Source organism: Malus domestica, chromosome 07 (genome assembly GCF_042453785.1).
Source record: "Malus domestica chromosome 07, GDT2T_hap1".
NCBI lineage: Eukaryota > Viridiplantae > Streptophyta > Magnoliopsida > Rosales > Rosaceae > Malus > Malus domestica.
The window spans coordinates 36,314,282-36,335,560 of record NC_091667.1 but is presented as its reverse complement, the minus strand read 5'-3'; the positions used below and the strand labels follow the sequence as shown (position 1 = coordinate 36,335,560).

Here is a 21,279-nt window from a genome sequence, read left to right as displayed (position 1 = left end):
CTTCGTGAATGTTCGTGTGAAGGGAGGAAGAGAATCTTGGGTCAAGGCTACGATGATGTTGCCTGTTCAAAGAATTCATCATTCGTGAATGTTCGTGTGAAGGGAGAAAGAGAATCTTGGGTCAAGGCTACGATGATGTCGCATGTTGGACTATTCAATATCAATAAGCATATCGACGTGATGTAGATTATTGACATTTCATTTATATTATCAACTATGTCGACGTTTTAATAAGGGTTTGTTTGTAGTGTCTTTAAAATTACTGAAAATATTTTTTGTGAAAATGTTTTTAAAACCATTCTTTAATAAGGTTTCGTTTGATAAATTTGCACTTGATTGTGTTTCATAGTGAATTTTTTTCACGTATTATATTAGGAAATAAGAATATGCAACATGATTGGTATGTCTCGTTACTTTTAAAGAATATTAATAATAAAAAAAGTGTGCTAATTTGGATGGAATCGCAATATCGTGTGACACTGTTCCTATTTTCTCGTCTAAATCACATTTTAAGCCTCATTTTATGTCATTTGTAACATCTCCTATATGATATAAGTATATTCTATGTTGGGATTAAGTACTAAATGTATAAGTAGAAAGAAAGGATGAAGCTGTCCACACTCATTTCTACCTCTCACACATCACTTTCAATTATCGGCCGTCGGATCAAACAAATTGAAGATCGGTGAATAGAAATTAACAAGAATGGGTAGGAGGTAAAAAGAAGTAAGTGAATAGCACTACCGAAAAGAAATAGCGCTAAATTATAATACTAATGATAAAGTGCAGAAGCTTTGAGGAGATATCTTGAATAGAGAAGCCGATATCACGTCACGTACATGCAAAGGGATTCTTGGCATGGACTTCTCCTACGCAAGAACTTCCGCCCGTTCAAGACCGGCATGTTTGCAATAAAAACCCGCCTCGTTTTTCTCCTTTTCGTACCAAAAAACCAGAGAGTCCACTCCACACACACAAACACAGCTCAACACAACAGAACCCACACCCGTGTTACACTTGGACTCTCTCTCTCCTCCCTTGAACAATTTCAGAAGCAAAAGATCTCAGAAGAAGAAGAAGAAATGCAGCAAAGAGTTTTGGATTACGTTTTGGTGCCGGCAGGGCTGCTGGTAATGGTGGCATACCACCTATGGCTTCTCTATCGAATCCTGACGCAGCCCAACAGCACCGTCATCGGAATCAATTCCATCAACCGCCGCTTCTGGGTTCACGCAATGATGGAGGTAAAACCAAAACCCAACAAAACCCATCAATCAAAATCATATCTTTCAATTTTTTTTATCTTCTTAATTGGTTCCTATTCATATTATCTTGCATGAGTGAATTTTTATGTTGTTGGAAAATGTTGAAAGAAAGGTTTTTAACCAGTTGGTCGGCCGTCTTGTATTCAAGGTCTAAAATATCGATATTATCCCGATATTTCTATTGAAATTTTCGTATTTTTGGACTACCGTATTTCCGCTATTATCGATATTTTAGACCTTGATAGGAACTCTATGTGGTACCAAGTCACTCATGTATCTTACCACACAATGTATAAAATGTAAAATATTATACTAATTCATTATATATAAATGATTATGGTGTGTTTAAACTTCTTTCATTAATTACTACATATTTTCTACACTCACAATGTTTGCCAGCTCGCTATATAATCAACTTAAATCAGTTAAATCCATCATGCAATGCATTTCCTTCCAATTTTTTGTGATAAACTAATAAATAATTGACTAAATAAACATCTTGCAAAGTTTCAATAAAAATTTCAAAGTTTACATGAATGGGTACATATAATTAGCATGGGTACATTTAGCAAAATAAAAAGTACAAAAAAAAAAAAAAAATATATATATATATATATATATGGGTACAAATACAACTTTAAAAAATATGGGCACAAAAAGAAATTAATATATGGGTACAAATTAAAATTGAAAAGAAAATTGGTACAAGTTAAAAAAGAATTACAAATTAAAAATGGATACAAACTAAAACTAAAAATATATGATAAAAAATTTAGTCATAAATATAAATATACTAATTGTAACATTTTTAACATTAAATGAATATATTTAGAAATAAAAAAAACATTTTATTATTGAAATAATTAATGATGTTATTAATACACAAGGACCTTGATAAAAAATGAAAAAGGAATAAGATTTTAATCAATGAACTAGCAAAAAAGAAGGATGAGAACCTAATTTTTTCTTTAGTTTTTTACTTTTGAATTGAATACGATAAAAGAAAATTAATGGATAAAAACAGTGCATATACGATTGAAAAAAATGATGTTCTCTAATGACCAATTTGCATTTGGGCATGCACGAAATGCAGGAAGCTCCAAAGCATGGTGTTCTTGCGGTGCAAACATTGAGAAACAACATAATGGCGTCGACCCTTTTGGCCTCGACCGCCATTACGCTCTGCTCTCTCACTGCCCTCTTGATGAACAGCGGCACCAAATACAGAGCAGCTTTATTTGTCTTTGGGGACCGAAGCGAGATTGCATTTGCGATCAAGTTCTTCGCCATTTTGGTGTGTTTCCTGGTGGCTTTCCTCTTCAATGTGCAGTCCATAAGGTACTACAGCCACGCCAGCATTCTCATCAACGCACCATGCAAGAGGATGTCGCCGCACCATCAGCACCACTACCTCACTACAGACTACGTTGCCACCACCGTGAACCGAGGCAGCTATTTCTGGTCCTTGGGACTCCGGGCGTTCTACTTCTCGTTCCCTTTGTTTCTATGGATTTTCGGGCCAATTCCGATGTTCGTGTCCTGCTTTGTTTTGGTCATCACGCTCTACTTCCTAGATGTCAGCTTTCAGTTTGGTTGGGAGGTTGGGGTTGCTGACAACGATGAGGAACAAAGGTTGCCAAACTAGCTGGCACGACATTTCAAGTCAATCAGGCATTGTCACATTAGAAAGTTGACGGAATATAATTAGTGGAGAATGGAAACTAGCTGGCTAGCAAGGTACAAGTATTGAACCAAAAAGCGGTTCAGATTCAATACAAGTTGAACTGAACTGCAGCACAATAAGTTGATGGATGTAACAACACAATGAACAAAAGTAGAGTATTATGGAATGCTCAGCTGGTCTGTATTTTCATGCCACTTGTAAATTATAATGTTCACTGTACTGGATTTGTATGTAATGTATGCTTATGAGGGGAATAATTTTGTGTTGCTTGCTACCTCATTGTCTTAGGTCTCGTTTGAAAGTGTTTTTAAAATAGCTGAAAACGCTTTTGGTGAAAATGTTTTCAGAACCAATCCTTGAAGTGTTTTTCCAGGATTCACTTTCATTTTACTAAGGATTGGTTCTGAAAAGGCTTTTGATGAAAATGTTTTCAAACCAATCCTTAGTAAAATGCAAGTGAATCATGTAAAAGCATTTCAAGTGCTTTTGGAACCCCAAAACATTTACTCCAAAAACTCTTTCAGTCAATTTAAAAGCACTTCCAAGTTCCAAACGAGTTCTTACTATGAAATTGGCTCAATGTTGTGCAAAGATTCTTTATGCAGTAAGATGCGATGGTTTCGTTTAAAAACATTTAAGTATTGTTCCATACGAATCAATATAATGTACACACAAAATTAACACATGTTGTTTGGACCCAATTTTACATCATCTGTCCGAGTAATCAAGGCCGTTGAGTAGGCATACTTCTACACTGTCGATCGAAAAATGAAGATATTTTTGTTATTGTTAAAGGATAATATTATGATTTTTGTCATATTAATTATCTTTTAATTATCTGATCATTATATCTTCAAACATGGACAATTCGAGTAAACTTGGGATTCCTGCTATCAGATTGGAGAAGCATGGTGGGTAAGGTTTGGAAGGTTAAGGTGCATGGATGGGATGAAATTATGAGGGGATTAATGCAAGCAATGGGATACCAAGATACGGAATGCATCCATATGGGTTTTTGAGTAAAACACAATTAAAAATTAATTTGATACTCATGGGGTCAGGATGCATGCGACATTTTTGGGAAATGATGACAAGCCTAGGTGGGCTAGGCAATGATGATAAGAAGACTTTTATTTGGATAGGTTTTTATGAGGTTTAGAAAATCACAAAAGTCTATTTGAAGGATATGCTTTGGTATCTGAGGATTAATTTCAGTTTCGCGGAGTATGAATTGCAGTGGGACTTTACAAGTTATCAGGCACTGCCAAGGAAATATGGATGCTATAAATACAGAGTCGCAAGCAACATTCAACACCTCTAATTCAACACACAAAACTACCCTACGCAAACCCTCTCAACAATTTTGAGATTTTTTATTTTCTTTTTCGCTGACACATCTTCAGTTGGCATAAACAGCACTGTGGAGGCAACCGGTGATATCTTCAGTTGGCATACACAACACTGTCGTCATAGAATCAGCCGATCTCGCATCATCTTCAGTTGGCATAAACAGCACTGCGTCGAGGGCGACTGGTTACCTATCCAAGTCTCGGTCGAGAAGGATTTCCAAATCCTTGTTGGTCGAGATCATCTCATCAGCCTTCTCGGCGAATTGAGGTGTTACGAGTTACTACATTCGGCACATTGGAAGCCAAATCTGATATTGAACTTCGCTAAGTTAGCAGCCTTGTCTTCAGGCTTTAGAACCCGAAGGCCGAGACAAGTTCCTTCCTCGGCCACAATCGCAAGACGCAGAAGTCAGCCGCGCACCCAACGCAATATCAACATATTTTACTCCTCGGCCGAGCTTGGCCGACGAGTTGGCACGCCCCGCACACAACCGAAGGACGTAGTTAGCTTACTAATTACTCGACTTACGCGCCACGTAGGTTTGGTAGTTTTTAGGGTCAACACATGTATTAGCGCATTTTAAATAGAGTTTGGCCTTGCACATTTTTAAATTTTATGTCTACAAACAGCCTTACCCGTGTTGATATTTTTATTTTATTTTTGGCTAGGAAATAGACTTTATTAAGCTAAAGAGAATCTCCGGGAACACCTAGAACCCGTACAATCAAATACAAATGCTTGGCGTGCAGCCACGAGGAAGCACCTTATTCCAAATACAAATATTATCAACATTGTGATCAATAAATGTAATAGCATATGCAAGGAAGTTGACTTCTTTATAAATATGTTGCCATTGAATAGATTCAAAAGAGATTGCCACCCGTTTAATGTCCTCGAACATAGTTCTGAACCTTCAATAGATCTTGCATCAGTCGAGAATCCCGTGTTGATATTGGTGTATTACTATTAAATGGGAACAAACAAACAAAAAAAAAATTTAAATGAATAAATAAATAAAATAGAAGGAAGGAAAAAGGGGACAAAGCTAAAAGTGCATCGTGAGGCATGTGAATGTGATGAGGTAGTTGTGAAAGGTTTATGATGGAGAGAGTGAGAGGTACACTACACGAATTGCCCGAAGAACCGGAGGATGCTCTCACAGTTTGTTATAGACATGAGATGCCTCGCCAAACACATCTTTCAGTTTCATGTCCCATTCATGATCCATTCGATCACATGTCAATATGTTTCTTCGGCACGTGCGGACCCTCTTGGCAGATGCTGGAGCAAGCCGCACGTACCTTGGTCGGGCCAAAAAAAATATAAGAAAACTAATGAAAATGATTTGAAAACTTTGAGTTTTAATTAAAATGACAAAAATATGTTGTAAGTGAATAGTACTAGGAGTAACTTTTTGAGTAAAAAAGTCTTTTTAGTTAAAAGTGAACAATACCGGAAGTGTTTCGTTAAAACTCCCTAAAAATATAAGTCTCACATTTTACATATGATCATGATTTAATATGCAAGGAGTATGATTCTCTTCCTTCTAAATTTTTCTACTTTCAAATTCTTTTGTATTTGAATGGTCATGATTATACAATGTCAACATTTTGTTTTGACTTTTTTATAGAGAGAGAAAAACAAAGAGGAAAGTGAAAGAGGATAAGAGGGGAGGAGATTTGGAAGGGAGATAATTATACTCCATCATACAAATAGCTGAGTGCCACATTCTGAAGAGAATTTTTATTGTGCCGGAAACACGATCCGGTAAACCAAAGGTAATAATATAATTGTTTAGAATTTTTTTTTCTTGAAATTTCTAACCAATTGTATTATTACATTTGGTGTTCAGAGCCGTATTCACGACATTAAATTTCTTTCCGCATTTTGATGCCAGCAAGCATCCATCAAGTTCATGGTTCACCGATGGCAGGCATCATAATTAGTTAAAATTTAAAATAAAACAAATATAATTAAACGGAGGAGGCATTTAAGAGATCGGATCTCTAATTTTTTTTTAAATGACGATTAGTTATAGGACACACTATATCGAATTTTAACGATCTGAACTATATATTTTTCAAGTTAGACTTCATAGATCATCTTTGCAAAATAATAGTCAAATCAGAAATATTTGAGACATCTAATTGGGTTAAAAAAAATTGATGAACACTTTGTTCTATATGAAATAATGAAATTTCATCGTAATAATTAAATAGGTAAATAATTTCAAATTAAATTGAATTTTTACAGAGATTATCTATGAATCGAAATTTATAAAATAGATAGTTCAGATCGTTACTGTCACAGCCCGTTCCAAAATATTACATTCGTGGCTGTGAATGGACGAAATTGCCCTTAAGAAATACTAAGTATGTGAAGCTCAAGTTGTTAATTATCTAGGTTCCTAAGTTTTGAAAATAAAATGGAATTTATTAAGGATGGAACTTAGATTTTTAGGTTAAAATTTTGTGGTTTGGAGTTGGGGATTGGAAAAGGACCACGAGGGATCCCCACATCCCTCAATCCTCTCCCTATTTTCTGCATACTGTCTCTCTCTCTTCCCTCACGACTCTCTCACTCTCTCTGTCACTCTTCTTCTCCGTTCGAACAAACCAACCATAAAACAACCCTAAACTTCTACCAACGACGGAGTTAAGACCACCATCAAACTCCTGGAACCTCCACGATCACGATGGTATCCATTTCAGGTAAGTTTTGCTTCGGAAAAACCCTAGTTTCAAAGTTCCCGTGAAGAGCACTGTTCATGAACTTCGAATTGGCTTTGTTTTAGGTGAAACCAAACTCACAGTGAGATTTAGGAAGTCACAAGGAAGCTCGGAGTGCTTCGTTGGCATGGATTGGACGTCGGGATCACGAGTTGTAAGTTTGGCCGATTTCTTGAATTTTTGAGAAGTTTGATCTCGTAGTTTTTAGGCCCTAAAACTAGTCCAACGTGAAAGTAGATGTTTAGGGCTTCAAATGGGTGTAAAATTCGAGAAATTTGGATGAAAAACGAAGGAGAATAGTGGATTTGAAATATTCCCCAGTTTCCGGTGACCGGAGTCCGGCGAGGGACGACCAAAGAAGAAGAAGGAATATTCCGTTATTTTTAACGGCATATTCCTAACGGCAGTAACGGTATCCGGTTAAGTTAACGGAATATTCCGGGATTTTAACGGAATATTCCTGACGGCGTCAATTGACACCGTCAGTGTGCACAACACGTGGCCGCGCGTGGGGGCGCGTGAGACCTCCAAAAATTATTTTAAAAATATGGGGATGATCCTGAGGTTGTGTAGGTCACGGTGGTATATTCATATACCCAATTTGAGCAATATATGAGGGGTTATTAACTAAGATTTGGGTTAGGCGTTAAATAACGTCAAATTGGTTACTTTTGTATAGGTGAGGTTTATGCGGGCATCGGGCATGGCCAAGGGATGCTCAGGGACTTACGAGACGTCGATGTAATCTGTGAGTGGGCAGTTTTGTTTTCCGTATACATATACTTGCCGTTTTCCCAGAAATTGAAAATGCATGAAATTATGATTTAAATGAAAATGTATAAAAGTATATGAGATATATTAGTTGAAATGCCATGCATAGAAGTATGCGAAAAGTATATAGAATTATATGAAAAACGTGAATCGAATTGCCATGCATGAAAGGATTTGAATTGATATATGATGCATATGTATGAATTGGTGCGGCGGACGCACATGTGAGTATCAGGTGAGTATTTAAATACTGTTATGATGATGTTGATATATATTGAGCTCAAATCCTGCACCATGGTTTAGTGCTTATAGTATTCACCGCATCGCACGCTCGCCTTGGATCCAAGTAGATGCTGGTCGCACAGTCCACGCGGAGTGGGTGCGACGGGCCAGTCGAAGAGTGTTAGTGAGATTTCGACTGGTGGGTGACCTTAGATTATGTGCACAGATGATTGATGAGAAAGCACTAGAGCGTAACTTGTGTGCAGAAGGCCGGACAAGTCACAGAGGTGACTCCGGCAGAGTGAGAGTGATAGATTTTGAGCTCTAGGTTCAACCGTGCAGGGCTATTAGAGGGCCTCCGGTTGATTACTTTCTTGCACCTGATATGATTATTGTTGATGCATCCATACTTAACTATTAATTTTAGACATGGCATGGCATAACTGATATGAAAAATGTTGAAAAAGTGAATTGAAGTTTTGAGAATATATATGTATATTTATATTTTACATTTCTGGGAAAGTATACAGGTTTTACGGAGAGGGGTTACAACGTTTTGAGAAATGTTTGGATTTGGAAAAGAATTGTTTTACTGACCCACTCAATTTTGGTTTTGCGCCCCTCCAGGTTCAGGAATCACAAAGGTGTGGTGACTACGAGGAATTCGACGGTGTTCTGACAGATTGGACAAAATTAGGACTCACCTTCGGGTGTATCAACTTATAAATTGTATCTTTAAAGCTTCCGTACTGTGCAAATGGTTACGTCACTCTCACGTGACGGCCAGCATGCCCTCCTTCGGGACGGGGTGTGTCAGTTACAACTAATCCCTATTTTTACCCAAAATTGAAAATATTTTCTAATAAGGGGCCTGATTAAATGGGTACGCATACAAGACATGAACAATGATATTATTGCATTTTTCTTTGGAGATGCTCTTCAAAGATGCTCCGAAACCAACCACTTGGTTATAAAAAATTAAAAAAAAAAAAAAAAAAAAGACACAAAAACACACTCGGAATCGTATTCGACTTGCACTCTCCTCTCGCTCTCCCTTCAACCACGTATTCCAGTTGAAGTGAAGAAGATGGAGCTAAAAGTTCTGGATTACATTTTGGTACCAGCAGGCCTCCTACTGATGGTGACTTACCATCTATGGCTTCTATGCCGAATCGTTAAGCAACCCAACAAGACCGTCATCGGCATCAACTCCATCAATCGCCGCTTCTGGGTCCAAGCCATGATGGAGGTAACTCAAACCCTATAAACCCAAATGTTTTTTTTTTTTTATCATCGTTTAAAAGATCATTTTTACAATTTTTTTATTCATTTGTAGACTGATTAAGAATCTACCGTGTTTTAAAAGTTCCCGCCTAACGCCGTTTAGGAGTTAGGCGACTGGTCATCGCTACGATTAATACTTAGGCATTTAAAAAATAAGAAAGGCTGCTAGACCAGGCGTTTGGTCTGTCGAGATCCGTTTTAGGCACCCATTTAGGTCGCGATTCTTTCTTATTTTTTGTAAGTGTAAGTAGACATTTATGTATATAAGAAATAAGGAAAACTAATAAAAATTGTTTGAAAATTTTGAGTCTTAACGATAAAGACAAAATAAAGGGTAAAGTGAATAATATTAAGATTGACTTTTAGCGTAAAAATATGGTTTTTCGTTAAAGTGAACAGTACTGGAAGCTTTTCGTTAAAGTTCCCTATAATATATAATAAATTTAACTAAAATATGAAGAAGTAAAAAACCGTCTGGGCCCGCTGAGACACTTAGGTGCTTGGCCCCTGCAAGCTGCCAGACTAGTAACACCTTTTAGAACCTTGATCATCTATATAAATCAAACAAGTTGACGTTAAATTATGAAGATACTAGTTACCATAACCCTCGTTACTGATAAATATACGGATGGCTAAAGGGTAATGGTGATAAGAGAATAAATGGTTCAATTATGACGTTTTTACAATGAAATGATTTCATGTAGTAATATAAGGACTTTACATGTAAGGATTATCGTTTGCATGTAACATGAATCCTAGAAATCTCTACAAAACCAACATGAATGATAAAGATTGAATCTTTAGTGACCAATTTTGAATTTGTACATGCAGGATGCTCCAAAGAATGGTGTTCTTCCGGTGCAGACGCTTCGAAACAACATAATGGCATCGACCCTTTTGGCCTCGACCGCCATTACGCTCTGCTCTCTCATTGCCCTCTTGATGACCAGCGGCACCAAATAAGAACGACTTTATTCGTCTTTGGAGACCGAACCGAACTTGCATTTTCAATCAAGTTCTTCGCCATTTTGGTGTGTTTCTTGGTGGCATTCCTCTTCAACGTGCAGTCCATAAGGTACTACAGCCATGCCAGCATGCTCATCAACGCGCCGTTCAAGAGGATGTTGTTGCCGCCGCACCAGAAGCAGAAGTACCTCACGACAGAGTACGTTGCCACAACCGTGAACAGAGGCAGCTATTTCTGGTCCTTGGGCCTCCGAGCATTCTACTTTTCGTTCCCTCTGTTTCTGTGGATTTTCGGGCCGATTCCTATGTTCTTGTCGTGCATTGTTTTGGTGATCATGCTGTATTTTCTGGATGTCACCTTTCAGTTCAATTGGGTTGTTGCGGTTGCTGGGGATGAAGACCCGATCCTCATTAAGGGTGATGAGGAGCAAGGCTTGTTCAATGCACCGGGGATGACACGTGACGGTACCTCAAGCGAAGTGTGTGACTGATTTAGGATACCGTCACTCTCGGTGGATGGATTGGCAATTTAATTTGCAGAGAATAGAATAGTTGCAAAAACTAGGGGTCTGTTTTCATACCCTTATAAAGTTATGTCAGATTCAATAAAGTTTAATTCAACTGCCATTAAATAAGTTGATGTATCATAGCATTACATATATGGAATACTTGGGGTCTGTTTTCATACCCTTATAAAGTTATGAACTATAATGTTCAGTTTGATGGATTTTGGCATTCTTCGTACAAATCGATAGAGACAGATAAGGAAAGTTCACGCATGTACCACACAAATCGATCAAAAATTCCTTTATGCTTCTGTGTATGGCTAGAGATTCAACGGCTAAGGTTTCTCGTTGCATACTAGAAAACCCCCGAATTTTATTATCCTTGAAATATCGTAGTCACTCTCAAAAAGGCACCAAACGTTTGCATGGAAGCTACGCAGAAAACAAACAGAAGGGCTTTATTTTTACTTACCCAACAAGCTAGCTGGGGATGCAACACAGTTTGTTACACAGATGCCTAACAAAAGAGATCTTTCAGATTCATGTCGAATTCATGATCCATTCGATCATGACAATCAAAACTTGGGCCATGTTTCAACGAATCGAGTTCCAAGATACATAGAATCATGCACTTACGAAGATGAGCAACCGAAGCAGTTACATCTCATATTACTGAGGATGTTTATTTACATTACCTGTCGTTGGCTGAAAGTTGAAACTCTAATAAAGTATATTATGCATCTCCCACCGTCTCCCTAGCATTGCCCTATATTTTATTTCAACGAATAGAAAGGTGGACACCCGATGCCCGATCAAATAAAAAAAGTTATATCATGAATGCACAACCTTTTTTTTTTTTTTTTTTTTTTAATTTTTAATTTTTTATCTTTGTTAACCGTGATTACCTCTTTAAATCATAACTACACAAATGTTTAATTAGTATATGAGTCATTTATATATAGTCCAGAAAATATATAAAGAAATAAGAACATAAGTCATCCAATCGAATTCAACTTCGAGGTTCTGTGTATTTGACATTTTTCTTTGGAGATACTCCGAGACCAACCACTTCGTTATAAAAAAATCACAAACTCACCATCGTAGACGTATTCCACTTGCACTTACCTCGCGTTCTATCAACAATATAAGTAAAGAAAGGAAGGAGGATTATAACTGAAGTGAAGAAGATGCAGCTAAAAGTTCTGGATTACATTTTGGTACCAGCAGGCCTCCTGCTGATGGCGGCTTACCATCTATGGCTCCTATGTCGAATCGTTAAGCAACCCAATAAGACCGTCATCGGCATCAACTCCATCAATCGCCGCTTCTGGGTTCAAGCCATGATGGACGTAAGTCAAACCCAACAAACCGAAATGTTTATTTTCTTTATCATCATCTAAAAGACTATTTTCAGAAAGTTTCATTCAATTTGTAGACTGATTAGTCATCCATGTAAATTTATCGTTACTGATAAATAAATATATATATATATATATATATACGGATGGCTAAACGGTATAATGATAAAGAGAATAAATGACTGATCGGATTATGATGTTTCTACAGTGAAATGATGCCATGCATTCATATAAAGAAAAATGACTCTCTAGATGCATGGATTATCCTTTTGCATGCGTCATGAATCCTAGAAATGCCTACAAAACCAACATGAATGATAAAGATTGAATTTTACTGACCAATTTGGATCTGTATGAAATGCAGGATGCTCCAAAGAATGGTATTCTTCCGGTGCAGACGCTTCGAAACAACATAATGGCATCGACCGTTTTGGCCTCGACAGCGATCATGCTCTGCTCTCTCATTGCCCTCTTGATGACCAGCAGCAACAGGGGAGCATTTTTCGTTTTCGGAAACCGAAGTGAGTTTGCGTTTTCGATCAAGTTCTTCGCCATTTTAGTGTGTTTCTTGGTGGCATTCCTGTTCAACGTGCAGTCCATAAGATACTACAGCCATGCCAGCATGCTCATCAACGCGCCGTTCAAGAAGATGATGTCGCCGCCGCACCACAAGCAGCAGTACCTCACGCAAGAGTACGTTGCCACCACCGTGAACCGAGGCAGCTATTTCTGGTCCCTGGGACTCCGAGCATTCTACTTCTCGTTCCCTCTGTTTCTGTGGATTTTCGGGCCGATTTCGATGTTCTTGTCGTGCGTTGTTTTGGTGATCATGCTGTATTTTCTGGATTTCACCTTTCAGTCTAATTCGGTTGTTGGGGTTGCTTGGGATGATGACCCCATTCTCATTAAGGATGATGAGGAGCAAGGCTTGTCCAATGCACCGGGGATGACACATTGTGATGGTATCTCAAGTGTAGTGTGTGAGAAACCACGTCACAGTGCGTGATTGATTTGGAATTCTCTCACTTGATGGATCAGCAATTTAGTTTGCCGAGAATATAATAGCATACAAAACTAAGGAGCGGTTCAGATTCAATACAAGTTGAATCCAATTGCAGTTAAATAAGTTGATGTAACATAGCATTATATATTTGGAATTTTCTATGCAATACACGTATGATATGACAGAGACAGTTAAGGAAGTCCACGCAAGTATCATAAAAATCGATTAAAAATTCCATTATGCTTCAGTGTATAGCCAGAGATTCAACGGTTAAGGTTTCCCGTTGCATAATAGAAAAATCCCGTATATTATTGACCTTGAAATATCGTAGTCACTCTCAAAAAGGAACCAAACATTTACATGGAAGTTTCTCAAAAAACAAATAGAAAGGTTCAATCTTCTCTTTGTTTAAAAATGGAAGCGCAAAAACGAAGCTAAAGCTAATACTTGGGCAACTGCTTTCTTGCAAATCGTGGGGCACGTGATAAGAAGCAAATTAAGTCAACAATATTTAAACGTACAGTGCACTACTATCTCTCCACAGACTCTTTGACATCTCATAGTTTAACTTCAATTTCGATACTAATAAAACATTGTGCCAAAAACATGAGGCGGCAGAGAGTCTGTAGAGAGTCTCACTTTTGAGAGTGTTCTTAGCATTTCTCTTTTATTTTTACTTACCCAACAAGCTAGCTGGGGATGCAAAAGTTTGTTACACAGATACCTCACAAAAGAGATCTTTCAGATTCACATCGAATCCAAGATCCATTTGATCACGACAATCAAAACTTGGACCATGTTTCATCGAATTGAGTTCCAAGATATATAGAATCATGTACTTACAAAGATAAGCAACCGAGGCAGTTACATCTCATATTACTGAGGATGTTTCTTTACAGTCTCTTTCATTGGTTGAAGGTTGAAACCCTCATAAAGTGTATTATGCATCTCCCACCGTCAATGTGTCGGGTATCTTCAAGATGTAAGCATTTTAATTGGCATGCTTGGTTCAAGCTTGAGCTATACCTACCAGCTTACTATTAAGTTTGATTGTCGGATCTGCAGATGGTATTCAACATAACGGTATCTGACATCAGAGAGAGATGGCGAAATAAGAGTTGATATGGAAACAAAGCATACTTAAAACGAGTTATAAACAATGCGGAGCATGCTTACTCGTTAATGTGCAATTGTGCGACCAAAAGTTCTTTCTGTTCACGTCGTAGATGGCATTCACATGCATGTATTCTTGTCAGTCACGCCTTAATGTCGTCGAGTTTCAATTTCAGCTTCATGTTTCCGGCTTGAACCACTATTTCCTCTTTAGATGGATCCACTCTCAAAACTGCAGCTTTCTTTCCAAGGGAAGAAACAAACACCATATTGCCAACCTTGGGAAGCTCAAATTTAACTGAAATATAAAGTGAAAAACTACTACTTAAAAAATGGTAAAACACATTCTTGGTTGGTAAAAACTCAACCCGTGAAGAGATTTGACAGTCAATGCTAAATAGGTCTCGGAAGTTCTAATTGGTTTATGAATACCTGATGGCGATAAAGAGGATGCACTCCTATTTTCCGTTGAATGTCCATCATCTATTCTTGTGCGTTGACTGTTAGTTTCCAATTTATGCTGGCTTGTATGCGTTAAAGTAGGTTGCAGAGATTGAATTGCAGATGCACGGCGTGTTCGTACTTTTTTGTGAAGGATAGAACGGGCCATTGCAGCAGCCTCAGATATTTCTCGTATCTTCCTATATCTTTGATCACTACTATGTTCCATAATCTTCCTTTTGGCAACCAACAGTTTCTCATACGACTCTCTTGAGAGCCTACGAGTACAAAAATGAACTGATTCACTGTCTGTAACCTTAGATTCATCTAGGCATCATGACTTAGCTTTTATGTTATTTTCTCTTTCCAAAATTTGTTCCCTGTTCAAGACTGTAACACTAAGTTTATATCAGTATTATCTAAACTGGGCAGAAAAATCTCACATCAGATGATGTTGTCCTTCATGTAAAAGCTCTTGAAAATCCTGCTTTAACCGTTCCATGTCAATTATCACCTGCATTGGAATTTGGAATGAACAGATTCATTTTAATGACGTGAAGAAAATGAGAGATTTCGAACAGAACTTGAGAAAAGCTACGCATGTTACCTCATCTATTCCTGCACTAGCTGCACCATATAGTTCACGGGCATTATCTACAACTTTACCGGGTAGTCCTAACCTTTCAGCTATATTGATTGCATTTGAACGGCCTGCGGAATAAATCTCAATCCTTCAGTCATTATGTAGTAATATAACCGTATAATGTAACAATAGATGGGAACACCACACGACTACTAATAAATTACATAGCATGGCTCTTCCCTTCTGTCACCAGTATAACAGATTTAAAAAGAAAAATCAGAACAAAGGCTAAATTTGTTTGTCATAATGAAGACCTGGTACTCCCCAGAGAATCCTGTAAGTTGGCTTTAACTTCACTTCATCAAACTCCATACATGCATTTTCAAAGGCCTCGTTGCTGTCAAAGAACCAATCTCATCAACATGAAACAAAGACTTTATAGCAGGACACATACTATATGGGCTCATATAGATTTCAAGTAGGAAGATGGGGCAAACTTCGCTTCAATTAACGACATCCAGAACAAACTATGACCATAAGTCTGACAACCATTTTTTCTTCCTACAAACTTGACGTGTTAAATAATTGAACTGTCATTAGTAATGCAATATTTGCATCTTTAACTTGTATGTCATATACCTGTATTTCAGGGTTTTGAGTTCACCATGATGTGTTGTAGCAATTGTCAACAAAGCACCAGTTTCGGCAAAAGACTCCAGGAGAGACATCCCCAGTGCTGCTCCTTCGAGAGGATTTGTTCCTGCACCAACCTAACAAACGCAAAAGGAGTTGTGTAATACCTGTATTCATTTTTATTTCCTTTCATTTTTCATATTTTTTTTCATTTAAAAAACAGTCAATTTAACCAGACCTCATCTAGTAGCACAAGTGAACGACTTGTTGACTGTGATTGGATGTCCTGCATGAATCATAAACATATAGTCAAGAATTTTCACCGAAACTCCTGCAGTAAATGTCTCAATCAAGTTTTTATCTATTTTACCTTTGTTGTTGATCATGTTTACCATATGGAAGCTTTACTAAAGACAAGGTAGAAAAACTTTCAGAAAGAACTTTTTTCTTACGCTTATATGTTTTAAGTGGCTGGAAAAGGTGGAAAGCGATTGGGTCAGGGATTGTTCATCACCAATGTCAGCAAAAACTGAATCAAACCAAGGGATTTGTACTGATTCGGAACATAAAACATAAAGACCTGCAATGTGTAAAAAAGGGGGTTACAAGTGTTGAAAGTTGCATTTGTGACAATTTTATGTCCCTAAATACTTTCTACCCGTTTGGAGAGCGATCTGTTTTCATTTCATAAACCTATTCATCCGAAGTGTCTGTGGACTGGATATTAACAATCTCAGATTGATATGAGAAAGTATAACAATTACAGTATCTGTACAATAGTGAGACTACTAGTAAAACTTAAAGGAATGACTAAAAGAATTAAGATATGTTAGATAAACCTGATTTTGCCATCATGGCTGCCAATCCTACAGTCTTTAGGCAAATGGTTTTACCCCCTGTATTAGGGCCAGTGATAACCAAAACTCGTGTTTTTTTAGCTATGAAAAAATCAACTGGAATTGGTCGAGCTTGTTCCAGTTCTTTAGCCTGGCAAACAGAGGTAAAACATTATTAACAAAATATCTGTTTAATAAATATAGAGTGTCTGCACACTAAGAGATAAGAATTTCCTGCCATCTGTATTATGAATAATCACCCTATTAAATTAGAGATTACCTTAAATTCTAAGGATGAAATATTGGTATCTTTTCCCGCTTTCTGTGCAACATTTTCTCCTTGTACTTTTCTTTTGATTTCCTAGTAACAGAACAAAATGTTTATAACATACTTGTCAAGAAGTAAACTACTGACTGTTGAAAGGTGGCACTCACCTCAATGCAAGTCCTATTGATCGCCACTCTATTAAAAGAATACAGTAAAAATAAAGTCGAGTTTAATTCATATAACAAATGGGCACCAGATTACAATTATGAGTTATCACATAAGTACCATAGTGGCATTCTTTAACTCCTTCCTAGCCTTCTGTAAATTTTCTCTATGTTGGTGAAGTAATAGAGGATGATAAGCTTTCGGCAGATACAACACCCATTCACTCTTTGAGGGATCAGATACTTGTTGATGTTTGTTCCCCGATAAGTTGGTCAAAGTGGAAGGGCCATGCCCTCCTGGTAGAAATATTTTTGGATATGTTCCCCCAAATGATAGACCATAAGTTGCTCGGGCATGGACCTACAAATTAACAGCCCAAACTAATGAATTTCCAACCAAAATAAGAGAAAAAGTAACAGCCGTAATGGTATTTAGAAAAAATTCCATGAAAATATGATCATGCAGTTGGAATGTGCTTCAAACTTGAGTAATGATTCTGAATTTTGTGAAGACTGCTTTTGAGGCATTCAAATTAAGGTATGAAATTTTTTTCTTTTATTGTTCCTTTTGTTTCTTTAGAAGTTAATTGATCCCGTACAAGAATAAAATGAAAGAGAGAACGAGCTGAAAGAAGATATCATTGAATGGTGGCAGCAACCTACCACATCCAATTGGATTATTCTGTTGGATAGTTGTTCAATGTTATCAAGATCCATTTGCATCTGTACACAAAACAACAAGAAGATAAACGTAAAAAAGGGGAAAATATTATATAGCCAGAAAAAGAATAGTTATACCACGTAAAGCCAGAAACCTTTTCTGTTAACATTGAGAGAACTTCTGCCTCAGCTTCTGAAACTAGTACCCTTGTTCGTTGCAATTCATCATTTAGAGGGATAGCAGATAATGGCTCGACAATGCTTCCTATGCCTGAACGACTATAACATTATATCACTTTCAGGACTGAATCAATCAACATCTGAGAGAGAACTACAAAATATGATCAAGACCTTAAAACAATAAATAAAGTGTTGTTTGAATGCTCAGAGTTGATAAAAGTTATACAACAAACTTTACAGACCTGGGCAACAGCAGACCCTTAAAAATTTTCAGTTCGTTAGCAGTTGATTTAATGCACCACCTGCCATCAACATTACTCACTTCCTGAACCAATTACAGTATAGTAATTAGGATAATAATCTTGAAGACATTACGATATACATCCCCGAACTTGAGCTTCTTACCAGGGACGGCGTTTCACTCTTGTCATTCCTAATTAGGCTGTCCATTAACTGATTAATCTGAACAGCAGAGCAATAACTCATACGATAAGTTGTGAATAAGTATGAAGAGAAACAATAACCTCAAAACCAAGAAATTCATCGTCTTTTCAAATCTCCATGGGCGATGATAAAGAAAATATAATAACTTACCTTTCCCTCAAGCGTCCGAACTTGACTGCGTAATCGTTTCAGATTAGGACTCTAAAACAAGGAACAAAAGTTTTGAATGAGGCAAGAATGCAGGGGAAAAAACACCATAATACAAAGTAACACATTTAGTAACGAACCGCAGAGTCTTTAACGCTGCCATCTTCATCTATAACTTGCTGTATCAGCTTAACTAGTGACCGATTAACTTCGAATTCCATTATCTGTGGAAGCAGTTAAAAGTAGATACATATAAATTCATTGAAATGTATGCTAACAATCGGTACTACTTTATTCGAAATTTCAATGTTGTACAATTTACCACTTCCGAAAGCGGCATAAAACGTGTGTACCAGTCTGCATCTTCCTTGATAGCAGCTTTCAGATTACTCTGCAAATTCTCCGCGTACTGCAGCATCGCCACCACAGCTAGCGCTTCGTCCCCGTCCAGTGGCGAACTCCTCCGAACATGTTGTATGGCAGATTGCACCTAAAATTCAGTGAGAAGCGGGCAAAGTCATCAAATTTTCAGGAAATGAATGACAAGAGGCATGGAAATTTGGAAGATTGCGTACCAAAACGACATTGACGCCGGTGAAATCCAAAGAGCAACCGCCGTGCTTGCGCATTTCGACGGCGGCGTTGGTTTCGTCCAAAAGCCTGAGGCTTTCTTCGTACGTCTGACTCAAAGACCAAAGCTGTGCCTTGGTGGCTTCGCGGCCTAACGAAGTACGCGCGAAGGAGGCGACGGAGTCGCAGAGCTTGTCCCATTCCAAAACCCTAAGGCTGTCATGGTGCGCCTGCGATGCTGTGGCGGACTGGTAATTTAGGGAGGAGATTGAGGCGGCGCGTTTGGTTTTGAGTAAATTACTGGCGCGGTGGCCGAGATTGGTGAAGGTGAGGAAGACGATGGGGTTGGAGATTCCAAACGGAGCGCAAGAAAATAACATTTCTGGGAGCTCTGTGTGGCGGTGGCGGAGCGTTTGGCTGCCAACGGCTACAAGTGGCGGGACTGGTTTCTCAGAGCTCACAGGATGACCAGACAAGGCAGCGTGTGGTGTTGGGCGACTAGCCGCCTTATGGATTGTGGGCCGGGTGGCCCGCATCCGGAAGTCCAAAAACAATTTTGGCATGTAATGGGCTCAAATTAATTGAAAGAGATTCGTTGACCATTTGGCCCATTTCAATGTCAAACGTTATAATTTCATACAAATAATCAAGATAAAAAGCAAGACTACGTACTGATTTGGTACTGAGGTGCTTTTATAAAAAGTGGATATAAAAACTGAGCTCAAAAATTTATTTGGTAAACACTTAAAAACATCTTATTTTCACAGTTTTGGGTGAAAAAAAGATGAAAACGTGAAGCAGCAAAAATGAGCTTATTCTCACAGCAAAGCAGAATAAGTTTTTTTTTTCAAATCACAGCAATACCAAGCCAACCCGCTAAGAAGTTTAATTCGATTTTCTTGCATGTACATATACAAGTGATCAAACAATGATGTTCACCTAAGGTCCTCATTTTAAGGACTCGTGACGACTCTTTTTTGTAAGAGCCGTTAGATTTAATCAAATGGTACATGTTCATCTTAACTTTAAAAATTCAATCGTTATCTATTTTCCAACAATCCGTTTCTGATGAATCAAACCGTAAGCACAAAGGCCTATCTGTATCCTCCTCTATTACTCAACATGTGCATTTTTGCTCACCACCCTCTAGTGGTGGTAATGTTCATCACCTTACCTATCACCGTTGAATGAGTATAAATTTTGAGATTTGTATTTATCCACTACAGATTATGAAATTTAAACTTATCTAACCGTGATAAATAGGGTGGTGAGCATCACCATCACTTAAGAGTGGTGAATGAAAGTAATTCCATTACTCAATGATGTAAGAGAGGCCTTCACTGTATCAAAGATAAACCTAATCAAGAAAAAAAAAATTGAAGATACAAAAGATCACGACTTTCTTGCACAACACGCATGTTCTTTGTTTTTCTGTGTGTCTGGTCATATCAATTGATCAGTTAAATGGTCTCTGCGTTGCAAGAAGATTAAAATGATTGAAGCTTGCTTGACCTCCAAGAAACCAGCAAAATCATCAACTAATGGTCGTTGTCGATTCAGAACAGCCCGAAAAGGACCGCGAAGCCGAGGACGATCAGCCAAACAATGTGAACCAGAAGCAGCGCCTGAGCAGAGAGAGGGGCAGACCCCCCGTTGCCCACTTCACAAAACCCTAATTTTCCTACTTTGACACCGGCACATTGTGCCTCTTGGCACCCACACCAGTAGGTAACCCCGTCCACCCCACACACCGGGTCTGGTCTAAAGCAGCTTACCGGACACATGGGGCGGGACAAGGGTGACTCCACTTGTGCACTGCATCGATCCGCGGACGTGGCATCTGAGGGCAACCGGAGATTAATCATCGTAGATGATTCGTGGTCGGATCGAACTGTAGTGAAGGAACAGAAGACAATGATTGGGAAGAGGCTCAGGAGGATGAGAGGGACTGGCACCGATTTTGCGAAATGGGCTTCCATTGGATTTATGAATTATTTCACTCAACTTACCACGCAAAGGCGAGCTTTTTCCTTTTCTTTCGAAATCAGGAATAAAAACGGATGGATTTCGAAAGAAAAGCGAAGCGAAGCTCGCCTTTGTAT

General features: G+C 38.1%; 4 protein-coding genes and 1 pseudogene across 7 annotated transcripts; 3 read left to right on the top strand and 2 right to left on the bottom strand.

The window, feature by feature from the left end:
* The first annotated feature begins 555 nt into the window (after positions 1 to 555).
* On the top strand, positions 556 to 3,223 carry LOC103439973 (uncharacterized). Its single transcript, XM_008378631.3, has 2 exons — positions 556 to 1,244; positions 2,359 to 3,223. Exons 1-2 carry the CDS (start codon positions 840 to 842, stop codon positions 2,908 to 2,910), a joined length of 957 nt encoding a protein of 318 aa, XP_008376853.2. The 5' UTR covers positions 556 to 839; the 3' UTR covers positions 2,911 to 3,223.
* A 5,782-nt stretch (positions 3,224 to 9,005) lies between these two features.
* On the top strand, positions 9,006 to 10,998 carry LOC103410333 (uncharacterized; annotated as a pseudogene).
* A 926-nt stretch (positions 10,999 to 11,924) lies between these two features.
* LOC103410334 (uncharacterized) lies at positions 11,925 to 13,273 on the top strand. Its single transcript, XM_008349051.4, has 2 exons — positions 11,925 to 12,126; positions 12,500 to 13,273. The coding sequence occupies exons 1-2, from the start codon at positions 11,965 to 11,967 to the stop codon at positions 13,139 to 13,141; spliced, it is 804 nt and encodes a 267-aa protein (XP_008347273.1). The 5' UTR covers positions 11,925 to 11,964; the 3' UTR covers positions 13,142 to 13,273.
* A 513-nt stretch (positions 13,274 to 13,786) lies between these two features.
* LOC103410335 (uncharacterized) lies at positions 13,787 to 19,840 on the bottom strand. Of its 4 annotated transcripts, none has more exons than XM_070825532.1 (20): positions 19,183 to 19,840; positions 18,930 to 19,097; positions 18,748 to 18,831; positions 18,611 to 18,661; positions 18,422 to 18,478; positions 18,259 to 18,341; positions 17,992 to 18,115; positions 17,840 to 17,899; positions 17,298 to 17,537; positions 17,025 to 17,105; positions 16,748 to 16,895; positions 16,361 to 16,488; positions 16,147 to 16,194; positions 15,915 to 16,045; positions 15,590 to 15,672; positions 15,300 to 15,403; positions 15,136 to 15,206; positions 14,684 to 15,008; positions 14,315 to 14,549; positions 13,787 to 14,225 (listed from the first exon to the last, which is right to left on the bottom strand). In XM_070825532.1, the coding sequence occupies exons 1-18, from the start codon at positions 19,738 to 19,740 to the stop codon at positions 14,786 to 14,788; spliced, it is 2,442 nt and encodes an 813-aa protein (XP_070681633.1). In that variant the 5' UTR covers positions 19,741 to 19,840; the 3' UTR covers positions 13,787 to 14,225; positions 14,315 to 14,549; positions 14,684 to 14,785. The 4 variants fall into 4 exon arrangements, with proteins under 4 accessions (XP_070681633.1, XP_028962079.1, XP_008347275.2 ...); XM_029106246.2 differs by having other exon boundaries at positions 13,787 to 14,197; XM_008349053.4 differs by having other exon boundaries at positions 14,684 to 14,970; positions 19,183 to 19,834.
* An 893-nt stretch (positions 19,841 to 20,733) lies between these two features.
* LOC103410337 (uncharacterized) lies at positions 20,734 to 21,156 on the bottom strand. Its single transcript, XM_008349054.3, has one exon. The coding sequence runs from the start codon at positions 21,154 to 21,156 to the stop codon at positions 20,734 to 20,736; it is 423 nt and encodes a 140-aa protein (XP_008347276.1).
* Between the last annotated feature and the right edge of the window lie 123 nt (positions 21,157 to 21,279).

Coding starts and splice junctions, on each gene's coding strand:
- LOC103439973 (XM_008378631.3), top strand. CDS start 840: ATGCAAAGGGATTCTTGGCATGGACTTCTCCTACGCAAGAACTTCCGC. Junction 1,245..2,358: donor GGGTTCACGCAATGATGGAG/GTAAAACCAAAA, acceptor CACGAAATGCAG/GAAGCTCCAAAGCATGGTGT.
- LOC103410334 (XM_008349051.4), top strand. CDS start 11,965: ATGCAGCTAAAAGTTCTGGATTACATTTTGGTACCAGCAGGCCTCCTG. Junction 12,127..12,499: donor GGGTTCAAGCCATGATGGAC/GTAAGTCAAACC, acceptor TATGAAATGCAG/GATGCTCCAAAGAATGGTAT.
- LOC103410335 (XM_008349053.4), bottom strand. CDS start 19,740: ATGCCAAAATTGTTTTTGGACTTCCGGATGCGGGCCACCCGGCCCACA. Junction 18,479..18,610: donor TTCGGACGCTTGAGGGAAAG/GTAAGTTATTAT, acceptor TCTGCTGTTCAG/ATTAATCAGTTAATGGACAG. Junction 17,538..17,839: donor GAATAATCCAATTGGATGTG/GTAGGTTGCTGC, acceptor GTTAATTTGTAG/GTCCATGCCCGAGCAACTTA.
- LOC103410337 (XM_008349054.3), bottom strand. CDS start 21,156: ATGGAAGCCCATTTCGCAAAATCGGTGCCAGTCCCTCTCATCCTCCTG.